Source organism: Tachysurus fulvidraco, chromosome 24 (genome assembly GCF_022655615.1).
Source record: "Tachysurus fulvidraco isolate hzauxx_2018 chromosome 24, HZAU_PFXX_2.0, whole genome shotgun sequence".
NCBI lineage: Eukaryota > Metazoa > Chordata > Actinopteri > Siluriformes > Bagridae > Tachysurus > Tachysurus fulvidraco.
In genome coordinates, this window is record NC_062541.1 from 13127919 (window position 1) to 13151240 (window position 23322).

At 41.0% G+C, this 23322-nt stretch overlaps 2 protein-coding genes across 6 annotated transcripts in view; one reads left to right on the top strand and one right to left on the bottom strand.

Annotated features, from left to right (window-relative positions):
* The first annotated feature begins 888 nt into the window (after positions 1-888).
* Positions 889-17355, top strand: med30 (mediator complex subunit 30). 4 transcript variants are annotated; one of them, XM_027175908.2, is made up of 5 exons: positions 889-984; positions 2954-3168; positions 3757-3915; positions 8271-8378; positions 15336-17355. In XM_027175908.2, exons 2-5 carry the CDS (start codon positions 3016-3018, stop codon positions 15429-15431), a joined length of 516 nt encoding a protein of 171 aa, XP_027031709.1. In that variant the 5' UTR covers positions 889-984; positions 2954-3015; the 3' UTR covers positions 15432-17355. The 4 variants fall into 4 exon arrangements, with proteins under 4 accessions (XP_027031709.1, XP_047663973.1, XP_047663971.1 ...); XM_047808017.1 differs by lacking the exon at positions 15336-17355 and adding an exon at positions 8582-10041; XM_047808015.1 differs by lacking the exons at positions 8271-8378; positions 15336-17355 and adding an exon at positions 5455-8264.
* Positions 17356-17844: 489 nt separating this feature from the next.
* The window catches only part of ext1b (exostosin glycosyltransferase 1b), a 101011-nt gene continuing 95533 nt past the window's right edge, over positions 17845-23322 (bottom strand). For both annotated transcript variants that reach the window (XM_047808013.1, XM_047808014.1), the window contains 3 exons: positions 22689-22849; positions 22048-22219; positions 17845-21142 (listed from right to left, as the gene is read on the bottom strand). In XM_047808013.1, the coding sequence (XP_047663969.1) occupies positions 20957-21142; positions 22048-22219; positions 22689-22849 (519 nt within the window). In that variant the 3' untranslated portion in view covers positions 17845-20956. The remainder of the gene's footprint in view (positions 21143-22047; positions 22220-22688; positions 22850-23322) is intronic.

The following is a 23322-nucleotide window of genomic DNA, read 5'->3' on the forward strand; positions in this document are numbered from 1 at the left end:
CACGGATTTCAATAACAGATATCTTATTATAATCTTATTATCTTATTATAATGTCCATTAGTATCAATCTTATTCTTATATTTTTATGATTACATGTTTTAATCGGGACTGTGGTCAGCGTGGCCCCGAGGGGTGTGGCCCCTGCTGCGGCAGGCGTCCCTTATTTTTCTGTATTGAAGGCCTACCCTAGCTACTGTATAATCATCAACAATGAAGATTATTACTAATATGACTGCCACAAATACCACTACTGCTACTAATTGTAATAATGAGAAGAAGAATTAGAAGAAAAATATGATAATGGTGAAGCAGGAGCAGACTCAGATACCCTACAAAGCTTCATGAATAACATTAAAAGCAATCAGATTGAGAGTCAAAACACAAACAAGACCTCAATATGATGAAAGACACTCTGAAGCTTAATGGCCTTCACTGTGCTGAACCCAAAAGAAAAAAACAACCCAAAGGAACCCAAAACTGAACCCTGTATCCAAAAGAAGAAACCACGAAACCCAAAAACAAAAACTCGAACTTCTTGAATGAGTGTTAAGTGAAAGACTGGGTTTTCCTAGATGATTTTGTGTCTATGGAAAGATCTTACATCTGATAATGTAACCATGATCTTCCTCCATCTTCGATGTAAGAAGTGTAAACATTTCTGTACTTAATAGTAACAGCTAGTAATGAACAACATTGGATTCATTTCCAAAACTGCAACAAGAGCTCTTGAAAATGAAAAGGATTCTTCATCATATTCTAAACTCAATTTCTGCAAAAGAACGAAGCGCCACAGCATTTCTGTGGGTGTTAACATCACTTCGTATGGTCTCGCTGTGGTAAATGAATAAGATGAGCGTTCTTTAGGTACTTTACGGTAGAGCCCCATAATATCTCGCGATAACTGACCGAAAAACAGTAGAGATCTCGTACAAGCCAAAGAGGAATGACATATTGTCAACAGTCTACACAGAAGTAGCGTTACAGGTAACAGTACAAAAGTAAGCAAGTTTCTTTTGCACGGGAGGTCTGTGTGTTGCTTTGCGTTGACATGTTGTGATTTTTCCTCTTTGTTGGTTTGTTCTAAACCAGGTGTGTTAGCTAACCTGTTTAGTCAATAGGAAAATAACCAGCTGGTAATGTTTTCTTTAATCTGGAAGATAGTTTGTAAATAATCCCAGGTTGACGGTGCAAATGATAATTTTTGAGCCTACTTGTTTACCTAGAACAGTTTATTTCTTCACCTAAAGGTGTAACTAACACTGAACCACTAGTCATTTGTCTCCTAACCATATACACCAATGAAACCCTCCTTCTGTGCTGTGATTGGTTTAGAAGCTCATATAGTAACTTGCTGATTGGACAGGATTGCTCAGACCGTTTATAGTGTCTATCCATCTATCCATCCAGTCACTTTTTAGTAAGAATCCTAGTTAGGGTTGCAGTGAATTAGGAAAACTATCCCAGTGAAGCAGGAACACACCTGGGATGGTACACCAATCCAGTGCATGGTACTGTTCACACCTGTGGCCCATTTAGATGCATCAGTCCATCTTCCAGTACGTTTTTGAGAGATGGGAGTAAGCCGGAGAAAGTGGAGTATACCCATCTACATAATCGGCAACCCAAGCGCCAGATCAAACCCTTAAGCTGTGTGTCTCTGGCTGGCTTCTGTGTCTACGCTGTATTAGAAACACCTACACTTTTTTTAGTGTCCAAAAAGTCAGCAACCAATGAGAGTTAAACTGCCTATATGTGATTTTTTTGTTTCTTATTAATTTTAGCGGTGAAAAAAAATGCACTAACATTAACAAATATTTTAATGATGACCAATGTTAATATTTTACTTATATGTTACACAACATAAAAAAGTATTTTCTTTCCATGACCCACTTTCTGGTTATCCTTATTGATTATCCTTATTGATCGTCCAGTTTGTGATTATTCAGGACTAGTCAGTACTAGACCATGGGATTAACAGATCAGGGGTAGAACACATGATTAACTTATTGTCTGCTCAGTGTCAAGATATTTCCCATGATTTAAGCTTCAGTGTATACAGTAATACTGTAAGTACATCGTATTTGTAAGTACATTATATTGTCGAACGTCTAAACACTTCATCTTTCCTAGGTTTAGATTTAGTGTGATGATATTAATGTAGACCCTTTGTTCTGAAAGTGGGGTTTGTGTTGTGTGTGACAAATGACAAAGCTCTAATTGTAATATTTTTAATCTTTTTAAAGTTACGTTTGTGTTATGATCATAAGAAGGTTTAGGTGATGGTTCCTTGTCTGCAAAATGTCTGAGAACTTCTAACATAAATCATAACACCATAAAATAAGGACAAGGCTTGGGATGATATTTTAATTATATAGGTTTTAAGAAGGGTGGGGCACGGTGGCTTAGTGGTTAGCATGTTCGTCTCACACCTCCAGGGTTGGGGGTTCGATTCCTGCCTCCGCCTTGTGTGTGCAGAGTTTGCATGTTCTCTCCGCGTACTCCGGTTTCCTCCCTTGGTCCAAAGACATGCATGGTATGTTGATTGGCATCTCTGGAAAATTGTCCGTAGTGTGTGATTTGATGAGTGAATGAGAGTGTGTGTGTGTGTGTGCCCTGCGATGGGTTGGCACTCCGTCCAGGGTGTATCCTGCCTTGATGCCCGATGATGCCTGAGGTAGGCACAGGCTCCCCGTGACCCGAGTAGTTTGGATAAGCGGTAGAAAATGAGTGAGTGAGTGAGAGGTTTTAAGAAGTTTGTGACCTACTGAATAAAGGGAATTTTAGATTATTAGATCCATCATGCCTTCATTTCCTATCTGTTCTCTCTTATTAACTCAGCCAAACATTTCATCTTTGTCATCTTCATTAAATGCTGTGTCCTTGTCAGGAACTTGGTGGATCTAGGAACTAATGCTATAACGCGCTTATTTACTCTTCTGTGTCTGTGTTGTAGGGATGCCACTGTGTGACACTGAGTAGCCACTTGCCCCAGTGCCTCTCCTGCTTTCTGACCTCATGACAACTCCACCACTTGGCCAGTTTCCTGCACAGCAGGCACAAGCAGCCCGGGATGTAAACACAGCCTCACTATGTCGCATTGGACAGGAAACGGTGCAAGACATAGTTTTAAGAACGATGGAGATTTTTCAGCTGCTTAGAAACATGCAGGTGAGTGCAGAAAAGGAAGAATGTCCTGTCGGCGACTGTATAGAGACTGTCATTATAGAGACAGCATTTTGTGCACACCTTTTTCTTCATCTTTGTTTTGGGTCATTATTTTTAATGACTTAAAAAACAAAAATACGCTGAGTACACACAGACACACACCTGCACTGTAGCCTCGGTAGGGTTTAACAGCCCAAAAGAAAACAAATATATATAAATATATATATGGATCAACAAAGACCTAAAGTGAACTCAAATATAAAGATTCCAGTCTCATTAAATAGGGCTTTAGTTCTAAGATTCTCAAATAAATAGCAAAATGTTAGAATTGTACATTATTGTATAAAAATAAAAAAGTACATAATTAAGTATTTAAAGTAAATAAATAACAAAAAGGACGTTTTCTGTGAGTGATTATTTCCACAGTACATGCTTTGGAGTTGTTTAAAATATCATCATGAAGCCCACACAACATTCAATGTGCTGTATCAGTGTGATGCTAATGTGGAGAAGACTTTATTGACCTGCTCATATATCATGCTGTTCTTCTGTCTGCTCGTCTTTTTTTGCCTGTCCACATTTATGTCACAGTTACCGAATGGGGTCACATATCATCCGAACACTCATCAAGACCGGCTGGGGAAGCTGCAGGAGCACCTGCGCATGCTGTCTGTCCTCTTCCGCAAACTGCGCCTCGTCTATGACAAATGCAACGAGAACTGTGCCGGTCTGGAGCCCATTCCTCCTGAGGTTACAGTACCATAGCTTTCACACTTTGTACACATAGCACAAGGTCAAAGCACAGCAATGACCATGTAGTAGAGAACCTAACAGTATAATAATATACACAATAAAGCTGTGATTATTGATTTGGATGTGCAAACAGCACACGTGGCTTAATACAGATGGAGGTGAGGTGAGAATTCACTCACTCACTCGTACTCACTCACTCGTACTCACTCACTCACTCGTACTCACTCACTCACTCGTACTCACTCACTCACTCGTACTCACTCACTCACTCGTACTCACTCACTCGTACTCACTCACTCACTCACTCACTCACTCACTCTCTCACTTACTCACTCTCTCACTCACTCTCTCACTCACTCACTCACTCACTCACTCACTCACTCACTCACTCACTCACTCAATCATACTCACTCAATCTTACTCACTCACTCATACTCACTCACTCATACTCACTCACTCACTCACTCACTCACTCTCACTCACACTCACACTCACTCGTACTCACTCGTACTCACTCACTCACTCACTCGTACTCACTCACTCACTCGTACTCACTCACTCATACTCACTCACTCACTCACTCATAATCACTCACTCATACTCACTCACTCACACAGACACACACCTGCACTGTAGCCTCAGTAGGGTTTTACAGCCCAAAAGAATACAAATATATATAAAAATATATCTCACTCACTCATATGCACTTACTCACTCACTCATACTCACTCACTCACTCACTCACTCACTCACTCACTCACTCACTCACTCACTCACACTCACTCACTCACACTCACTCACTCACTCACTCACTCACTCACTCACTCACTCACTCACTCACTCACTCACTCATACTCACTCATACTCACTCATACTAACTCACTCACTCACTCACTCACGCACTATCTCACTTACTCACCCATACTCATTCTTGCCGACTTACACGGTTTAGTATTGAATTGTACTGAATTCTAGTTTCAAATTCCTGTCCTGAAAATCACAGACTATGCAACGCCTAGAAAAATGTAGATGAAAAAACCTTCTGTGAAAAGCATAGGCCTTTCTCCATAAATCCACCTCCTTGCTGTGAGCATAGTGGGCAGTTTGTAGTAATTTTATTGCTCGTAATTGTTCCCTTTTGACTTGTACTCTCACCCCACTCCAAAACACCAAGCAGTTCTGAGAGTTATTAGGTGGTCTTTCTTAAAGCCTGACTAACTCTTACAAGGAAAAGAGGAGTTACTCTTCTCTGCAGTTTGACTATGAAGTCCCTTGATGTGCTCTGTTAGTTCTTCTGAAGCTCGTTCTCCAAACAGGAAGTGGGCTAATGGAGTCCATGGCATTACCTCATCACTGCTCTAATGAGATGCAGGCTGCAGCATGAACAGCTGGCACAGTCGCTTACATCAGCATTTTCCACACCGTACAGTCTCAGGCTTCTCAGCACACTGGAATTTCCTGCACAGTTGAAAAGAGCCAATGTCATTTCATTTAACATTTCACTTTTTCCGTCTGTTTTTATTCTCTCGAATAAAGAAAACGATTGGGACCTCGTTGAGTCATTCTTCTCTGTCAAGCAACAACTCACCCCCTGCCCTGTACCACAACACAACTCTTATCATCATGAACACTCTTGGAGGGTCAGCACTGTGGTCTGTTGTGTTACATCGCTGTCTATTTGATCATATCATCTCCTGGTGTTTTCTGTATTCTCCCTGCGTCTCTATGGGGTTCTTCTTGGGTTCTCTGCTTTCCTTCCTGAAACCGGTATGTGGACTGGTTTTGCTAAAGTGGCCCCTGTGTGTGAACGAGTGTGTTCTTGTTGCCATGCAGTGGACTGGTCTGTATTCCACTAGAGTGTATTCCTGCCTCATGTCTAGTCTTCCTGGGATATAATCTAGGATAAAGTGATCAGTGGGGATTTGCTTCGTTCACCAATTTTTTGTTGTATGACCAGCAGTAAAGCTAAAAGTCTTTGGTTTTAATCAAATATATTAAATCATGGTTAAATATATTTAGTGCAACAGGTTAAACATTAACAAAGTAGAAAGTGACGTAAAACGTTCAGGTGTAATGTACTGCGTCTCGCAGTAGAGCAGCGCAGCAACAAGCACTAATGGTTCATTAATAACACACAACATGCTGTGAAGTTCTATGAAGATGATTCACATTTGCACATGGACATAAGGGGGTAAGGGACGTGTGATGTGGTGTGTCATGAGTTTATCAGACAGCACGTTAAATCAGTTTATTATTAGTCTTAGTTTATGTGGCACGTCTGCTATAAAAGTGTCTGTGGAGGAGCTGTTACTATAGAAACAATAACGTATTAGAACGAGCATATATTTACATTATTAATATGAACCGATCATTCATGTTGCAGCCAGAGCTCCTGTCTGATAAACCAACATAACGCACACCATCTGTGTATTCGGATGAAAGAATCCGATCGTTGCTAGATGTAGGAAAATGAAATTGAATACAATCGATTCGATTTCTTATGTGAGTTCATGGATCTTTAAGGGTTTTTCGTGGTTGATCTTAAGGCTTACTTGAAAATTGCTGACTGAGACGTGTGTGTATATATACGACTGAAGGACAAGCTGATCTAAAATTGATATGGATGGACAACTTCAGGACATCTTTCATACTCTGCATGATATCAGTGATTCTGCAGTGTTGGGACAGCAGCTTGTTTGGTTCCGTGCACCAGCAGGTGTCAGTGTGATTTAAGCTGAGGTGACCGAATGCAGCGACACACACCGATAATTTGTCAAGGTTGTTTCAGGATGGAAGTGTTTACAAAAAAAAGAATGAATTATTAGAAGTGATGTGGAACTGATTGAAACGAGCAGTCTGGATGGAGCAGAGTAATAAGGGAGATGAAGCACAATGGACATGCTGCGGCTCACTCCAAGGACTACAGTAAAGTATCAGAGAAGATGAATTATTTGAAGGTGCTGGGCCAAGCAAATATAATCAAACCAGAACATGGTGGCACACAGACCGTGTTCGCAGAAATAACCCTGTTTTTTACTTTACTTTGTTATGTAATGGAAAATGTCAAACAGTTTGAAAATTCTTACCCAGTTCTTGCAGAAACAGCAAAAATAATGGATCTGTGTTTTCTTTCAACAATAGAAAAGCTGCCTCGTTGATAGAGGCTTGAAAGTCGAAACTCACTGACAGCTTGACAATTTAGCAGTAGAGCTGCTCAAATCCAGGAATGACAGTATAAATATTTCAACCCGAAGTCGTTTCTGGTGAGACTATAAATCATTAGTTTCAGAAAGTTGATGTTTGTGGAACATTTACTATTTGGAAAGCACTTATAAGTGCTAATGGGATCATTACTTAGACATTAAAGCAGTGGAAATGGAAAGCAATCATTGGTCTGACGTCTACGTTCTTTCTTCCCTTCTCTCTTCTCTACCATTTTATTGTTCGCTACATAACCGAAACCTTGAGTGTCGGCTTTATGTTTATATCAAGCTTTGAGTTATTACAAATTACAGCAGTTAATATGGGCAACTAAAATGATATAATCAGGCTCTTTCAAGCTCTCTACTGTCTTACAGAAGGAAAGTGATACATAAGCAATCAACATCACAGTGGAAATGTGAACAAGGTTTGGACAAATCAAATACAAGGTCTTAAAGGTGGACAATATGAAAAAAATATCATATAGTGGTATCGGTATCACAATACTGCTCACAAACTGCCACTTATACAGTAGTGCTGAATAAACTGTTCAATTATTTATTTAATGTCTACAAAATAAAATGTATGTTTTTTTATGTTAAAGAGAAAATAATGAAATAGGAGAAAAGGAGGTAAAACTACTATTTTACAATTTTAAATATTAAAAACAAAACATTAGTGTAATATTAACTGTTTGCAAATGATAAAAATACGATATCAAAATTAAAAGAAAACATGATAAGAGCATGTGAATATCTAAGATAAGATAACTGATTGTATGTTTTTTTTTGTTTTTTTTTGTTTTTTTTTACGTAATTAGATCGAATTTGTTATCATCTTCCCTCTCGGATATCCGAATCAGCGTTTTTTTTGTTATGATATTGGCTCAATATATTAGGACTGGTACATTCTCTACATACTGTACAACCTGTAGTTTTCCTATAAAGCGTTCAAAATATTAGTGATAGTGTGTCCAGTTTCTCAGTATGTATTCCTCAAAATGTTCGTATCAGCATTCTGAGGTCTGACATGTCTGTAGTTTACCTAAAAAGAATTACAGTTGTGTCGGTTGGTAGAGACTTGCATATATAATCTTATCTGTTTTGTCTTTAAGAGCTATGCCTTGACATTTATTTTTGCCTCCGGTGCAGCAACTGATCCCCTACGTGGAGGACGACAGCTCCAAACTGGATGAGCGTGTAGGCAGTCAGATGCATTCAGCCAGTGAAGAGAGAAGAGAAGTGCTTGAGGTGAACAAGGTCAGTGTGTTCTCATTACCCTGTCTCTGTTCTCTACAGGTCTAATGTAGCTGTTTGCTGTAATATTCAGATAGAACCCAAGCAGGTATATTCATTTTCTGGTTAATTTACACCAGAACCTTGGAAAAGGACTACGAGTTCGATCGTCATGACCCGGTTGCCTAGACAAACAATCTGTGTGACGCCGTATTCTGCCTGGACAGGTTTCTAATTTAAGATGAGCTGCATTTGTAAAAAGCTTCAGGCCGACCAAAGGAGCAGCTGCAGACGACATGTTGGATGCCTGGAACATGTAGCGGGAATAAGGGACGAGGAACTCGGGGGAGGTCAGCGTGACAGCCAAATGTGGGGAGCAGATGTCAGCCACTTCTCTGCATCTGCCTCAGCTGTGACTTCAAGCATGAAAGGAATGGATGGATATATTGGATGGGTGGAATATTTCCAAGGAGGCACACAAAGGACATAAAATATTACATACAAACAGTGGAGAGAGATTTTTTCAGGGGTGAAATGCATGGTTCAAAATGACAGACATTCTGATCCGGTCGGTCCATCTCCATGCGGTGGGATGGCTTTTTTTTCTTTCTTTGTTGATGCTACATTCAGCAGCTTAGTGTCTTCTATGTTTCATTCCAGATACTGAGCACACAGGGGTTTAGGAGCTGTGAGAGTTGTTGGGCAGTGCATATAGCAACGCAGTGCTCCTTTCGGGAGCTGTGAAAGATGGTCCTGTCCTCGTTATCTGTCGATTAGGGTAATTGCTGTTCGTCAGGAATCACCTGAAATATCGCTCTGCAGTCCTCTGAGCAGTCCTCTGACCTTCATCCTTATCACTGTTCCCATATTCACACATGACTCTGCTCCTGTCCTCATCTTTTATATTGCCTGTGTGGAGCTGAGACTGATTTGTGTGGTCCATTTGCTTTGTTGCATTTTTCCGGTCTGGTCTCAGCAGCTTAATTGCAAACATGCATCTTTGTCTCAACTAAAAGAGCCGACCGATTTTCCTCAGCGAGTTAATATAGGAGAGTTCTTGCAAAACGCTGAACACAAAAAAGCTGATCTAATCTACAGCAGTGAATTAGTTCATTATTGTGCTCTAGACAATTTATAACACCACCTGATCTCAGAGAGGGCAAACCTGCGTGTGTGTGTGTTTGTGTGTCCCAGCGGCCTAAGCTCGCTGACGCTGTGGTGGCGGGCCGTCTCTCTTCAGAGCAAGCCGTTTGATTTAATATCTCTCTAAGTGTGAATAAATTCCTGTCACAGCCCATTAAAAAGGCCTTGGAGAGATCGCAGCTCTTATTAATTCTGTGGCGTTCCTCTCTGCTTTTCCCTCTCCCCATCCATCCCTTTCCCTCCTCCCAGATTTTTTAATACCCTGTTAATTACCGTGTCTGTCCTCTTTATTCAAATGGGAAAGTGAGATATTATAGAGGAGAATGTTTGTAATTTCAGACAGGACTCTGAACGGGTGGCGAGCACATAATGAGCAGGGTTTTGGCATCAGCCGCCGTGGCTCTTATCACTGGAGCGGTGCTGGGTTTGTGGGGACTGATAAACAAACGCACACACAGCTGTAATGAGAGCTGGCTCGTCTCACCACACACACATACACACACACACACACACACACACACACACACACACACACACACACACACACGGTTCTTTAGACTTACAGTATACTTGTATGCGCTCTCTTTCCATGATGTTCCACTTCCTGTGTTTCTCCTGTGCACACAGCTGAGCCTGTTGTAATTGGTGTGTAGTGAGTAAACACACAGCGTACAGCATGTTCAAGGGTATAAGTGAGGATGTCTCAGAATGTTAATGCTCTGCTTAAGGCAGAGAAATATGTATCTGGTGTTTTTTTTTTGTATTTGCTGCAATTCCTGCATTTTTATTTCCCGTCTATTTCAGCTTTCAGAACCGATAAGATTCTTTTAAATACGTGTTTTTATTATTAATATATTAATATAGTAATACTGATATACCGATATAGTAATACTACTGTGAAATAATAAAATAATCTTCGTATTTCTTTAATTAACCCGAGCGACTTCGTTAATACGTTTCCTTCATTTTTATTTCAGGATCCCTGTATCTTTCAGAACTGCTCAGAATATTTTCTTTCCGCTTCGTACTTTCTGTTTACTGACACTGTAGATAACATCGACTAACAATCCCTTCCACATCAGTCAGAGCACAACCTCACATCATACCAGATCCTTTTTAACACAAAGCTATCTTTACCATTTTCCTTCTTTCCCATAACAGAAGTTAAAGAAAAAAAATACCCCTTTCCTTCAGATCAGACATAAATGTGGAATTAGTGCTCAGCTCGCTCTCACAGATATCTCTGTCTTTCTCACGTTGTCAGCGAAGCGATCGCTGTGCTCCTGACAGTCAGAGATGAGATGAAAGCGCTTACTGCGGGAGAGATGCAAGAGAACGTCTGCTTTAGGCTTTATTTAGAAATCATGCTTTGTTGGTGCACAGCTTTTACCCTGAGTGAACATTTTAACTGTTGCATCGATGGTAATTTTTTTTTAAAAGTTATTTACACCCTTCAAAAAGACTAGCTTATTTTTCCCCTGGATTCTCGTCGCCTGTTTGTCCTGATTGCATCAGATTTTTTTCTCTTGTGGCCATTAAATCTCCCTCTCTGTCTTTCTCTCTCCTGCTTGTCCTTCACCTCGATCCTGTGATCTGCCAAGTGGAGCATCCCTTCTCTGTTCTTCATCTCCGTCTGATCGCAGGCTGGCTTTGTGTAACACCACCAGACTGTAACACGAACCATTAAGAACTGGATTATGCAATTATATGATTATCTTTATTTATATATATTATCTCAGTCAACGATCTGAAGGAGAATATAGTCTGAACTGTAGCGACGAAGACCCGAGCCTTATCGGAGCTGGTCAAACTCCAACATATTTTTTTTTCACTGATTACGTGTTGACTTGTACTTCAAGGTGCATGTGCTGTATTTGCAACAGAAAACCACGTAACCAAGTACGGGGCAATCGATATCTTGTGTGGATGGAGGGGGAACAGTGAAAAAAACTCGATTTAACTTGAAAATGATCTCTAAATCAATAAAGAGTCTCTATGTTATCGACAGTACGATGCGGATTCTTGTACCGCTCCCTTTTGTAACAGTTCATAGTAACAGGTCTTCGTCTGCTCACGTCCTGCTATCTCAGTAGAAGCATTAATCCTAATCGAACATAATAGAGGTCGGCACCAAGCATGTAAGGTTATGCTACATGCGTCCTCTTTAGTAACACCGAGTCCTGGTCACGTCACAGCAGCTTTGATCGGAGTTACTAATTCAACCATCGAGTTCATGTTTCATTTGTTGATGATGTCCTTCCTTGACTACAGGAAGCTGCCAAGCTCAGTGCACATAGTTTCTTTCCAGCATAGCAGCAGCATGAATCCAGATGTCTGCTCTTATTACTGCCGTCGGCCACGCTGGCTGACTTCAGCTCTCTGCAACTCTGAAGGACTTCTTGAGAAAAAAAAAAAAAAAAAGCGAGAGCCTGCACTCCTTATTATATCCAGACTAGATTTGCGAGGTGTTGTGGGAGGAGAACGAGGAGGCGCAGCGGTGGTATTAGTGAAGCCTTTTCCTGCCTTCACCTTCTTAATCCCTTCACCTCACTCCTTGACACTTAGACCCAATTTCCACTCCATCTACAGGAATGAAAGCTGTGATTTTAATTCTTCTCTATGGCTGAGTTTAATAGTCATTCTTCTGTGAGTTTTGTGACGACGGATGATTATATTTCAGCAGCGTATACATCCTCCAGTTAAATCTCCGACTCCTCTGTCGGTAAGTTTGGAACTTTTCTAATAGAATTAAATCCCGAAATATTTTATTCCTCATATAACCATCGAACAAACTACTAAAGAACATATTCATCTTCCAGTACGTTCTTTCCAGCTGTGTTTAAAGTTTAACCTTCACAAAACATGTTCATTCCTGTTATCAGATGACCTGAGGGGCCGGTCACTAATAGGGGCCCTAATTAGGGACTATAGTCAAGAATTCATCAAAGCTTTCCCATGCTTAATGCTCTCCAGCTCTTTCGAAATCACCCCTAGTTCACCACCCCTTATTCACCGCTTGACGTTAAATCTCCTGCTACAACATGTTGGCTAGCTGGGCCACTACAGCAGCGCTCCACGGATCATGTGCAAAACAGAATACAATAAAGTGAATATTATATATTATTTAATTATAATATATATATATATATAATGTAAATGTGATTATTACATTATATATTCTGTTTCTACTGCAGCCTTGTTGGATAGCCGGTCACCACATATTATAATTAAGTGACATGACATACGGCTAAGTACGGTGACCCATACTCAGAATTCGTTCTCTGCATTTAACCCATCCGAAGTGCACACACACAGCAATGAACACACACACACACACACACACACACACCGTGAACACACACCCGGAGCAGTGGGCTGCCATTTATGCTGCAGCGCCCGGGGAGCAGTTGGGGGGGTTCGGTGCCTTGCTCAAGGGCACCTCAGTCGTGGCCGGCCCGAGACTCCAACCCACAACCTCAGGATTACGAGTCAGACCATTAGGCCACGACTTGCCCCACGGATCATGCTTGGAGCATGTAAATCACCTGCCATGATGAACCCGTAATTGAAGTAAGACTCGTGGTGTTTTCTTTTTGTTAGCAGCTTCGGAGTCTTGTGCTGTCTCATCATTGGGTCTTAACTCCTTTTATTATTATTATTATTATTATTATTATTATAATTATTTATTGCTATGGTTAGATGGTGAGCTTCATTTATTGGTGCATGCAACAAAACACGGAAAAGAGGAACGGACGGAATCGATAACTTTTCCAAATAAAACACATTACAGATTGTGTTAGTCAGTAAAATGGGAATAAAAATTAAAAATGAGTTTTTATTATGTCTGTGTGGCCTGGTAACAAATGACCGTCAGCCCTGTACTGGTCAGTGGTGTTTGGAGACTTCTGACTTACAGTGTCATATATAATAAGAGAGAAGTCACAAGCCATTTGTGGAATACATTTTATTACTGTATACCAGATGTTTGGAATAAACACACTGTTTGCACTGTTATAGGAAAATAACATGTGGTGTGATAATATAAATAGAAGTAGGATAAAACAGGCCCTTTGGAGGCTTAAAATCCAGCGGCTCAACCTCACAAATCTGAAAGAACTCGATTTTTTTCGTCGGCTTTTGATCCGTCGTCACACGTTATTACAGCTGGTTCTTTTGAGCGCCGTTTGAGCTTCAGAGGAAAGCGAAGCAGAACGGAGAAGCAAAAGGAGGCACTGTGTTTGAACTTGTCTAACAAAGTAGTACAACAGATTGTATCTGATAAGCGCAAGCGCGCAAGCTAATAAATATTCCTGTACAGATATATTTCTAAGCTTATCTTTGTCAGGAGCTGTCTAAAAGCCGCACCTTCTTCTGGCATCAATTCTTTCCTACGTGGATTCTCCACTATGGTCCCAGGGTCTTGTCCCATTGACCGCACTTGCTACATATCGGACAGATGTGCAGCTTTGCCGCCGTCTCCTCTTCTCACCTCATCTCGATAGGGTTGATTTCTGGGGACAGTGCAGGCCACTGAAGCAGTGAAAAGTTGCTGTCATGTTCTTGGAGCCATTCAGCGATGATATGTGCCTAGTGACATGGTGCATTATCATGCCGGATGTATTCACCCGAGTGTGGCTAAACTGTAACCAGGGGAGCGATGAACTTGGTCAGCAATGATGTTCAGACACGCTTTGCAGTTCAGTAGATCTTCAATGGGTATCAGGAGTCCTAAAGTGTGTCGGCAAAACATCCTCCGAACTCTCACATCGCCACCATCAGTCTGTTGTGTTCATATCAAGCGTGATGGCTTTATGGACTTTGGATGCTTAATCTAGTTTAGGGGCTCCCATGTCTGCTAGAGATGCACTTTTCTCATTCCATGCTGACAATATCGGCAGCCTCAAATGGCCTATAAGCATTGAAGACCAAGTTCAAGACCGAACGGTGTGTGTTCTAAGATGATATCTTGCACATCTTTCTTGGTATTTGTAAGGGATTTACCTTTATTTACTTCAATTCCCCTTTGACCCCTCTGCTGTGTTTCCAGCTGCAGGACTGGCCATCTATAGTAGCCTGCTTTTTGCAACATTCTCAGTAAGCCCTTAACAGTGTCATGTGTGAAAAGCTATTATGGAAAATGCTTCATCGAATGAACTGCAGGTCAGGAGTCTTCCACATGCACGTGGTGTCACATGGAGGCTACAGAGGTTCCTATTAAACTGGCAACCCCATGCATCATTTTTGACCTCAAGTGTTCATCCTGGTCTGATGAAGCTCCAGAGTCTCTGCAGGTTTTCAGGAGATGGAAGGAAACCAGTTCCACCAAGCATAATTTCTTAAATCATGTGTTTAAAACAGAAATATTCATAAAGTGTTCAAGTAGTATTTGTTGGTTATAGAGTGCATCTAGCTATCTACGTTTACAAAAAAAAAAAAGATGCACGCGACTTCATTCATTTTATTCACCCTAATGGAGCATGATGAATAGTTTGGAATGTTATATGCAGCACCTTAAGCAGCGGTATATCAGCTCTTTAAATGTTGGATCTTTAAGCATTTGTAAGTGTGTATGGATCCTGCTTATACATTTATTACTCCATATTCCCACTACGATTGCAGTATTAAATTGATTCCAATTGCACATAATTGCCAAATGATCTTACACCAGGAGAGCTTTCGATCAAATCTTTTTAGCAGCGAGTAACGACGTATAATATCGCTACTCATTTTTCGTGCATCACTTACCCGATCGGGACGTGTCCATCGTGGGAAATTCTTCTAGACAGATTTTTCTCAATCGTTCTGTATCTATCTGATCTGATTGTGTTACTTTTACAGAAACTCAAACAGAAGAACCAACAACTGAAGCAGATAATGGACCAGCTCAGAAACCTCATCTGGGAGATTAACTCCATGCTAGCAGTGAGGAGCTAAAACACACACACACACACACACACACACACACACACAAACACACACACACACGGCCTACTTGCAAGACACATTATTGTCTACACACACTGCATTAATGAGATGTGTTTTCACCGAGCGTGAAGTGAAAAGATAGCAGAGACAGACGAAGGGTACTGAGGTGAAAAATTGCACGAGGGAAGGAGGAAAGAGGAACGGAGTGAAACGGGGTAAATTCTGCTGCACTACATGGTTCAGCAAGAATTCAGTTTATTTTGCCTTGTACTCAATTTCAGCAAGAACATTTACAAGACAGAGTGGATCTCTTATTTTCTGTGAATTTCCTGGATTTCATTCATTTCAAATACATTTAAATCTGGAAAAAAATATCATTTTATCTAAAATGTTTCGTAAGAAAAATGTAGCAACAATATATATTAAACTACATATGTAATGTACACTGCTCCAAAAAAATAAAGGGAACACTTAAGCAACACATCCTAGATCTGAATGAATGAAATAGTCTTATTAAATACTTTATTCTTTACATAGCTGAACGTGCGGACAACAAAATCAATGAAAATCAAATTTATTAACCCATGGAGGTCTGGATTCGGAAAAACACACTACAGGCTGATCCAACTTTGATGAAATGTCCTTAAAACAAGTCAAAATAAGGCTCAATAGTGTGTGTGTGTGTGGCCTCCACGTGCCTGTATGACCTCCCTACAACACCTGGGGATGCTCCTGATGATGTGGCAGATGGTCTCCTGAGGGATCTCCTCCCAGACCTGGACTAAAGCATCCGCCAACTCCTGGACAGTCTGTGGTGCAACGAGGCGTTGGTGGATGGAGCAAGACATGATGTCCCAGATGTGCTCAATTGGATTCAGGTCTGGGGAACGGGCGGGCCAGTACATTGCATCAATGCCTTCATCTTCCAGGAACTGCTGACACACTCCAGCCACATGAGGTCTAGCATTGTCTTGCATTAGGAGGAACCCAGGGCCAACCGCACCGGCATATGGTCTCACAAAGGGTCTGAGGATCTCATCTTGGTACCTAATGGCAGTCAGGCTACCTCTGGCGAGCACATGGAGGGCTGTGCGGCCCTTCAAAGAAATGCCAAACCGGTCATGCTGGAGAATGTTGCAGGCAGCAGAACGTTCTCAACGCCATCTCCAGACTCTGTCACATGTGCTCAGTGTGAACCTGCTTACATCTGTGAAGAGCACAGGGCGCCAGTGGCGAATTTGCCAATCTTGGTGTTCTCTGGCAAATGCCAAACATCTGAGCAGTCACATGCACATCCTCCTGTTCCTCCTTGCACAAAAGTGGAGGTAGCGGTCCTGCTGCTGGGTTGTTGCCCTCCTACGGCCTCCTCCACGTCTCCTGATGTACTGGCCTGTCTCCTGGTAGCGCCTCCATGCTCTGGACACTACGCTGACAGACACAGCAAACCTTCCTGCCACAGCTCGCATTGATGTGCCATCCTGGATGAGCTGCACTACCTGAGCCACTTGTGTGGGTTGTAGACTCCGTCTCATGCTACCACTAGAGCAAAAGAACCGCCAGCATTCAAAAGTGACCAAAACTTGAGCCAGAAAGCACAGGAACTGAGAAGTGGTCTGTGGTCACCACCACCTGCAGAACCACTCCTTTATTGGGGTGTCTTTTTAATTGCCTATAATTTCCACCTGTTTATTCCATTAGCACAACAGCATGTGAAATTGATTATCAGTGTTGCTTCCTAAGTGGGCAGTTTGATCGACTTGGAGTTACATTGTGTTGTTTAAGTGTTCCCTTTATTTTTTTTGAGCCATATATATTGCAGTGCTTTTATTTTTATTTTTATTCAATGCAAAGCCTACATAATGCCAGAAAAGCTGGCAGATCTGTACTGCGTAATTATTATTAAACAGTATATAAAAAAAACTGAACTCCTTCATATTTATGATGTCATGATTTGCTCGAATGAGTTGAGTTTTAAAGACACTTTTGGTCGATCTGTGAAAAACTAAAGCCTGGTTCATATCCACAGAAAAGGAGGAGGATCACTTTAAAAGAAAGGTTTCCGGAAATATTTATTTATTTATTTTTTTACTCAGAAGAATGAGTTGAAGTAAAAGTGGAACACTTTTTTTTTTTTGACACCTTATACATTTTTACAGCTTGGATGAGGAAGCATCGTTTTCATATTGTAGCTGAACACTGATTCGTTACGACCTACACCTGTGTGAGGTTTGTTTGAGGAGAAGGTGTGCGACATGCCAATGGTTTCTGTCTGTTTACACGTTACACATCCGTCACACACACTAGCTGTGAACTCCCAATTCTGAACTAATGCCTTTGAAAGTGTCAAAAAAAAAAAATGTTAACACATCAGCACACGCTTCACGCACACGCAAAACGTATAAAAATAAAACACACAATCATCTACCATCAAATATGACTTTTATTCATTTTCTTATAAATCATTCATACAAAATTGGCATTATTCTATTTTCTTTATCATCTCTATAAAAAAACTTCTGTTAATTACAGGAGAAAGGAGGGTGGACAGGAGGATGCAGTCATAATGTTTGTTTGTTCCTTTTTTTTTTTATTAAAAAAAAAGTTCTCAGATGCTGATGTAAGTAAATAGCCTGAAGTGGTCATGCAAGGCTGCAGACGTTAAACCGAACAAGCGAGAGCTCTCCTGTGAAAGAGAACACGAAGCTGCTTAATGTGGCGGGGTTACGTTTTAACACACTTTTCCCTTCTTTATTAACGTTGAACGGTCATTAATTCCGAGCTCAAATTAAATCAAAAAGGCACAATCAGGCAAAGGTCACCGCTCAAGCCTGCTCACGATTCTAAGTGCTGTTTTTACTTATTGCTAATCAAAGTTATGCAGGAGCTTTAAAAAAAAAAAAGAATTCATTCATATATGACGCTAGTTCTAGTTTTATAAAGGAAGGATCTCGGGAACAGAATTCTTCGAGCCGAACATGGTACAAAACGTAGGAAGTAAAAGTAAAAAAAAAAAAGATTAGCTGGAGAAAATCAGTTTCCTTATGGCTGCTGGTTAGCACAAGTCTTTGGTGGCAGGTTACACAGCAGCAGCGGCAGCAGCCCGAGCCTTGGAAAAAATACAAATAAAAATAAAGGTGCCAGTGAACTATGAAAAAAATAAAAAAATTGTCCGAACAAATCGTTAACACCGTATGAAGTCACAATGTATGCATTCATAATCATCCCAAAGTTACAGGCCATGGGAGTAACACTACAAGCTGGACAGTTTTTTTTTTATCACTGAGTTAGAACGAAACAAAAAGGACACCGTAGACAAAACGCTCTCTTTTTTTTTGTGTGTGTGTTGTTGTTGGATGCTATACAAACGTCAGAAGGTCCTGACCAGTCGGTGCGAGCGTCCGAATACTATACATACGCAAGAAAATAAATACAGGTTATGTACAGCAAGGCTGCGTTCATCAAACGGCAAGTTTCATCAGAGTACCGAGTGGGAAATGAAAATGTCATGTTATCTGTGATGACAATTCACAATCGTAGATAAGGTTCGATATGGAAATTAAGAGGGTTTACCGAACTTAGCAGTTCCCCAGACGTGTGTCAGTGTTTCCTGCCAGCCAAATGAGCTTTTACTCTTTAATTACCATCATCTGTCATGTTAAAAAGCTAGACAGAAAATTAAACAAGGCTAAACCTTCTGGAAAATTGTCTTTACTCTGCATTCATAACACATGGTGCTGCAAATCATAGCCTCATCACCGGGAATAATGGATTCTGCTAAAATCCCATGTCAAGATGGTTAAGACACATTATAGACTGCAGACACAAATACATACAGAAGAGATTCCCATTTGCTTTGGGGTGTTTTAATTTTCTGCTCAATTACCTAAAACTGTCTGGAATTGCGTTGATAATTACAAATACAAATGTAAACGTAAATAGTCTGGAAAAGTAAAGAATACAAAACAGAACAATAAAAAACAAACCTGGCATTCACAGAGCTTGGCTATGAAAAAAAAAACTAGTATGGGAATATTAGAAATTTGAATGTTGAACACAAAAATGTCATGTAGTGTTTAAGGGACTGCAAGATAAGAGCATCAGTTGTTTAACGGTTGTAATGGTCGCTGTGGTAAAGGGGGGTGGGGGGTGCTTTGGCTCACTGCTGGCTCAATTTAAGACCAGTCACCTTCACAAAAAAAAACAACAACAAAAAAAACAAAGGCCACTAAAGCATGCTGCTCCTTCAAGTCATCACACATTCAGAAACCTGTACGAGAGGAAGGGTGAAGAGCTCTTCTTCGACAGAAACACTTAACGATATATAGTACTGCAGAGACGTGTGAGATCAAGGTGTGATCATGATCATCATCATCATCTAACCACTCCTATGAGAGGAAATCAGTGACACAGGATGCGAGTTTTACTTTAAATTAAAAAATAAAATAAAATAAATAAACACGTGTGTGTCCAGATGGTGCGTGGAGATTAGCAAGTAAATGGATAAAGACGTTTTGTACATCCTGCTGAAGACGATAAATGCCGAACGACGAGGCCGTGCCATGTCTCCGGCCTGCCGCTCATTCTTCTACAGGTATGCAGAAAAAGACGAAAGAAACCGCTCGGTGGAATTTGGCCTGAAATAGACAACAGATCTTGTCCCGATCGGCACCGAGTGCTTTACGAGTACTTCGCACGCGCGTTTAATCAAGAGAGACGCCTCGATTCGCCCACAAAATTCGGCTTGTCGTGAGACAATATACATTTTAGAAGTGGTGAAATAAATTCAAATGTGTAGAAGTCTGTTGTCGCATGTAAAAGGCAATTAGTAATTTTGGCACTAAAGGAATGCAAAAAGAAACGATTCCTTTTAGACCCTGGCAATGAGAATAATAAAGGAAAAAAAATGCTTGCACAATTCCTCTCGGTTACTATAAAAGAGTGAATTCAGATCGTGTGATTTCTTCCTGTAAAACATGTATACTGCTTATTTATAGTACTGAAATGAACAAAAGACTGGAATAAGACAATTAGCAAATGTTATAAGATATGTGATGTGTACGAGTACGAACAATCGATTCTCCAGGACTTCGTGTGCAAGACGTGAAGAACGAGACGGACGTATAGAAATGTTCTGAAAGTGGGAGCTGAGGATGAGTTGTGGTTCAGATCCTGATGTATCTTTATGTAGATGTGAAGGTGTGAAGACACACTGATGCATCCCTCCTGTCTTCTCCCATATCCTCTCATGTGCTGGCTAGGATCGTCTGTCCGTTACGGCAAAAAATAATAATAATAATAATAAAACAAAATAAAACATTTTTTCAGTCTTGTGGTCAAAAGTTGACTTTGGGTGTGTATGTATGAAAGAGCCCAGAGAGTGCTCACAATCTGCCAGACTAGTCACTAACAGTTCACTAACAGTGGAAAAAAGTGGAGGAGTGACCGCCTCAGACTCCTTGTGCCTGTGTCCTCCTGCTTTCCACAGAGTATCCCGCTGCCCCCTGCTGCACGCTCAGTAGGGGGCGCTCGTCTGGTCAGAGGCGCTCGATTTCCCTGTATTTCTTGCGGAGGATGGAGACCTGATCTTTAAACAGAACCGGATCCAGTCTCATTTGCGAATGGACCAGAGGCATCGAGCCAAACCAGCTGGCGAATTTGTTCATGCAGGTCTGACGCTGGGCGAAGTGGTCAGGATCTGCCCAGCGAGACGCCCGGGATGACTGGAGAGAGAAAAGAGTGGCTCAAAGTCAGAAAAAACATTCACATACATTATATATCCAAAGGTATGTGGACACCTGAACACCACACCTATGAGTACTTAATGAATGCCCCAATACATATTTAGTTATAATCAGCTCCACATTTCTCTTCTCTCTGGGAAGGTTTTCCACTAGATGTTGGAGTGAGTCTGTGTGGATTTGTGTTCATTCAGCTACAAGAGCATCAGTGAGATCAGACACTGATGGTGTAAGAGTGAGGAGGTCTGGGGTTCAGTCGGTGTTCAGTGGGGTTGAGTCAGAGTCAGGGCTCAGTGCAGGACACTCGAGATCTTCCACTCCAACCTTCTCAGACCGTGTCTTCATGGAGCTCTGTGCTTTGTGTACAGGTTCATTGTCATGCGGTGTTTAATGTTACAATTTCTGTTATTCTAAACGACTGTGTGCTCTCAGCTTCGTGGGAACAGTTTGGGGAAGGACCACATATGGGTGTGAGGATCAGGTGTCCATAAAACTTTGGCTCTTGACATTAAACATGCTCTTTACTGTGGTGCCCAGAACAGTGACGATCGACATGAGAAAAGCTTTAGGAAGAAATTCTTTCTTTTTCTTTCTAAAGCGATTCGAAAGACATTTCTATATTGTTCTAAACTTTGGGTCAATACTTTTTATTTTGCTCAGCACAATGAAATGTGTCACAATTATCATCTACGCTAATCATACACAGACTGCAGAACTGCTGCTGGAGATTACGCTGAAAAATCCTGTACTTTAACCGAATCTATACAGAATCAATAAACCTGCTAAAGGACGTGAACCGGGGCATAGAACAATAAAGACTGGACTTTTAGAGATAAGAGAGCTGAAATGAATTTCTAACTGACTCGTGGTGCCTGAACTTTTCATACCTGCCCCATCATGGTCTCCTTGTACTGCTTCTTCTGTGTCACTTTGATGGGTGGCAGCTTTGTGACGGCCGACACCAAGAAGTTCATCAGGATGTCTTCACAGTTAGCGAGCTGGTCCACCATGTTCTTTAGACTGCTGGGCAGGAAGTGGGTGTATAGGTAGTGGTAATATCTGAGGAACAAATTCACACTGAGATTAAGCATTTTTATAGGCACCGTCGTGAATCGTTTCCTGAGACGTCCCTGAAAAAACCCCATGAGACGATACGAGAAAGAAATCTTAAGGGGAACCAGACTGAAAAGGAAACATCATTTCCCTTCTGTAACTGTGTACTATGGAGACAAAAATTGTAATTGGAATTTCATTCTAGTTTTAACAAGTCTGTCATAATATTACGCAAGATAACGTCAGGCCAAGCTCAAATACACACATAGTTCACTATAGACAGTTACAAACTGGACATGTGATGCTAGCTATAGAGATCTAATAGCGCACTGATGTTTGGTTAATTTAGCTAACTAGCATGGCAAAGATAAACAGCATGCTGTGTTATTTGACTCTTTTTTGTTGAAGCTAAGAAGCTAGTGAGTGAGTAAAATACTGACGTTGTGATGTTATTAGGTAACCTGTGGTAAATTACCTGTGGTAGATGGCGGCTCCAGTCAGAACCATTGAGTAATCGTTGGTCCATTTGGAAGTGTATCCCCAACGCTCCTTATTACTGTCCCAGAAATGACTGCGCGCAGGGTATCCCACAATCCTCTCAGGGAAACTTTGCCAAACTGTGAAGGCAAAATCCACCTGCAGAAAAACAAACAAACAAAAAAACAACGGCATGAGCAGAGATTCAAAAAGCCTTTAACGAGACTCTGCCTTTAACAACGGCAACGCTGCGACTAATGACAGGGCCAGACCTGTGAGCAGCGAAAATTAGCCTCACAGCGTAAACAGACCTCAAGAAAGTTACCCAGTGCAAGCGAATAACGCACCACACACTTTCAAAGCACTGCTGTTAGATGCCCTCCTTTTTCTCAGATCAAAGCCTTTAAACAAATAATTACTGAAAGACATCAAACGTGTCAGGGCCCCAACCTTGGCTGGGTTTAAAAATCACTGAATTAAAGAACAGCCTTGTAAAACACACACACACACACACACACACACACACACACACACACACACACACACACACACACACACACACACACACACACACATATACACAGATAGATAGATAGATAGATAGATAGATAGATAGATAGATAGATAGATAG

What these genes read in the sequence shown, in the direction of transcription:
- med30 (XM_047808015.1), top strand. Translation starts at nt 3,016, where the DNA reads ATGACAACTCCACCACTTGGCCAGTTTCCTGCACAGCAGGCACAAGCA. An exon ending in AGCTGCTTAGAAACATGCAG is followed by an intron (nt 3,169 to 3,756) that starts GTGAGTGCAGAA and finishes TTTATGTCACAG; the next exon opens with TTACCGAATGGGGTCACATA. An exon ending in TGGAGCCCATTCCTCCTGAG is followed by an intron (nt 3,916 to 5,454) that starts GTTACAGTACCA and finishes TCTCGAATAAAG; the next exon opens with AAAACGATTGGGACCTCGTT.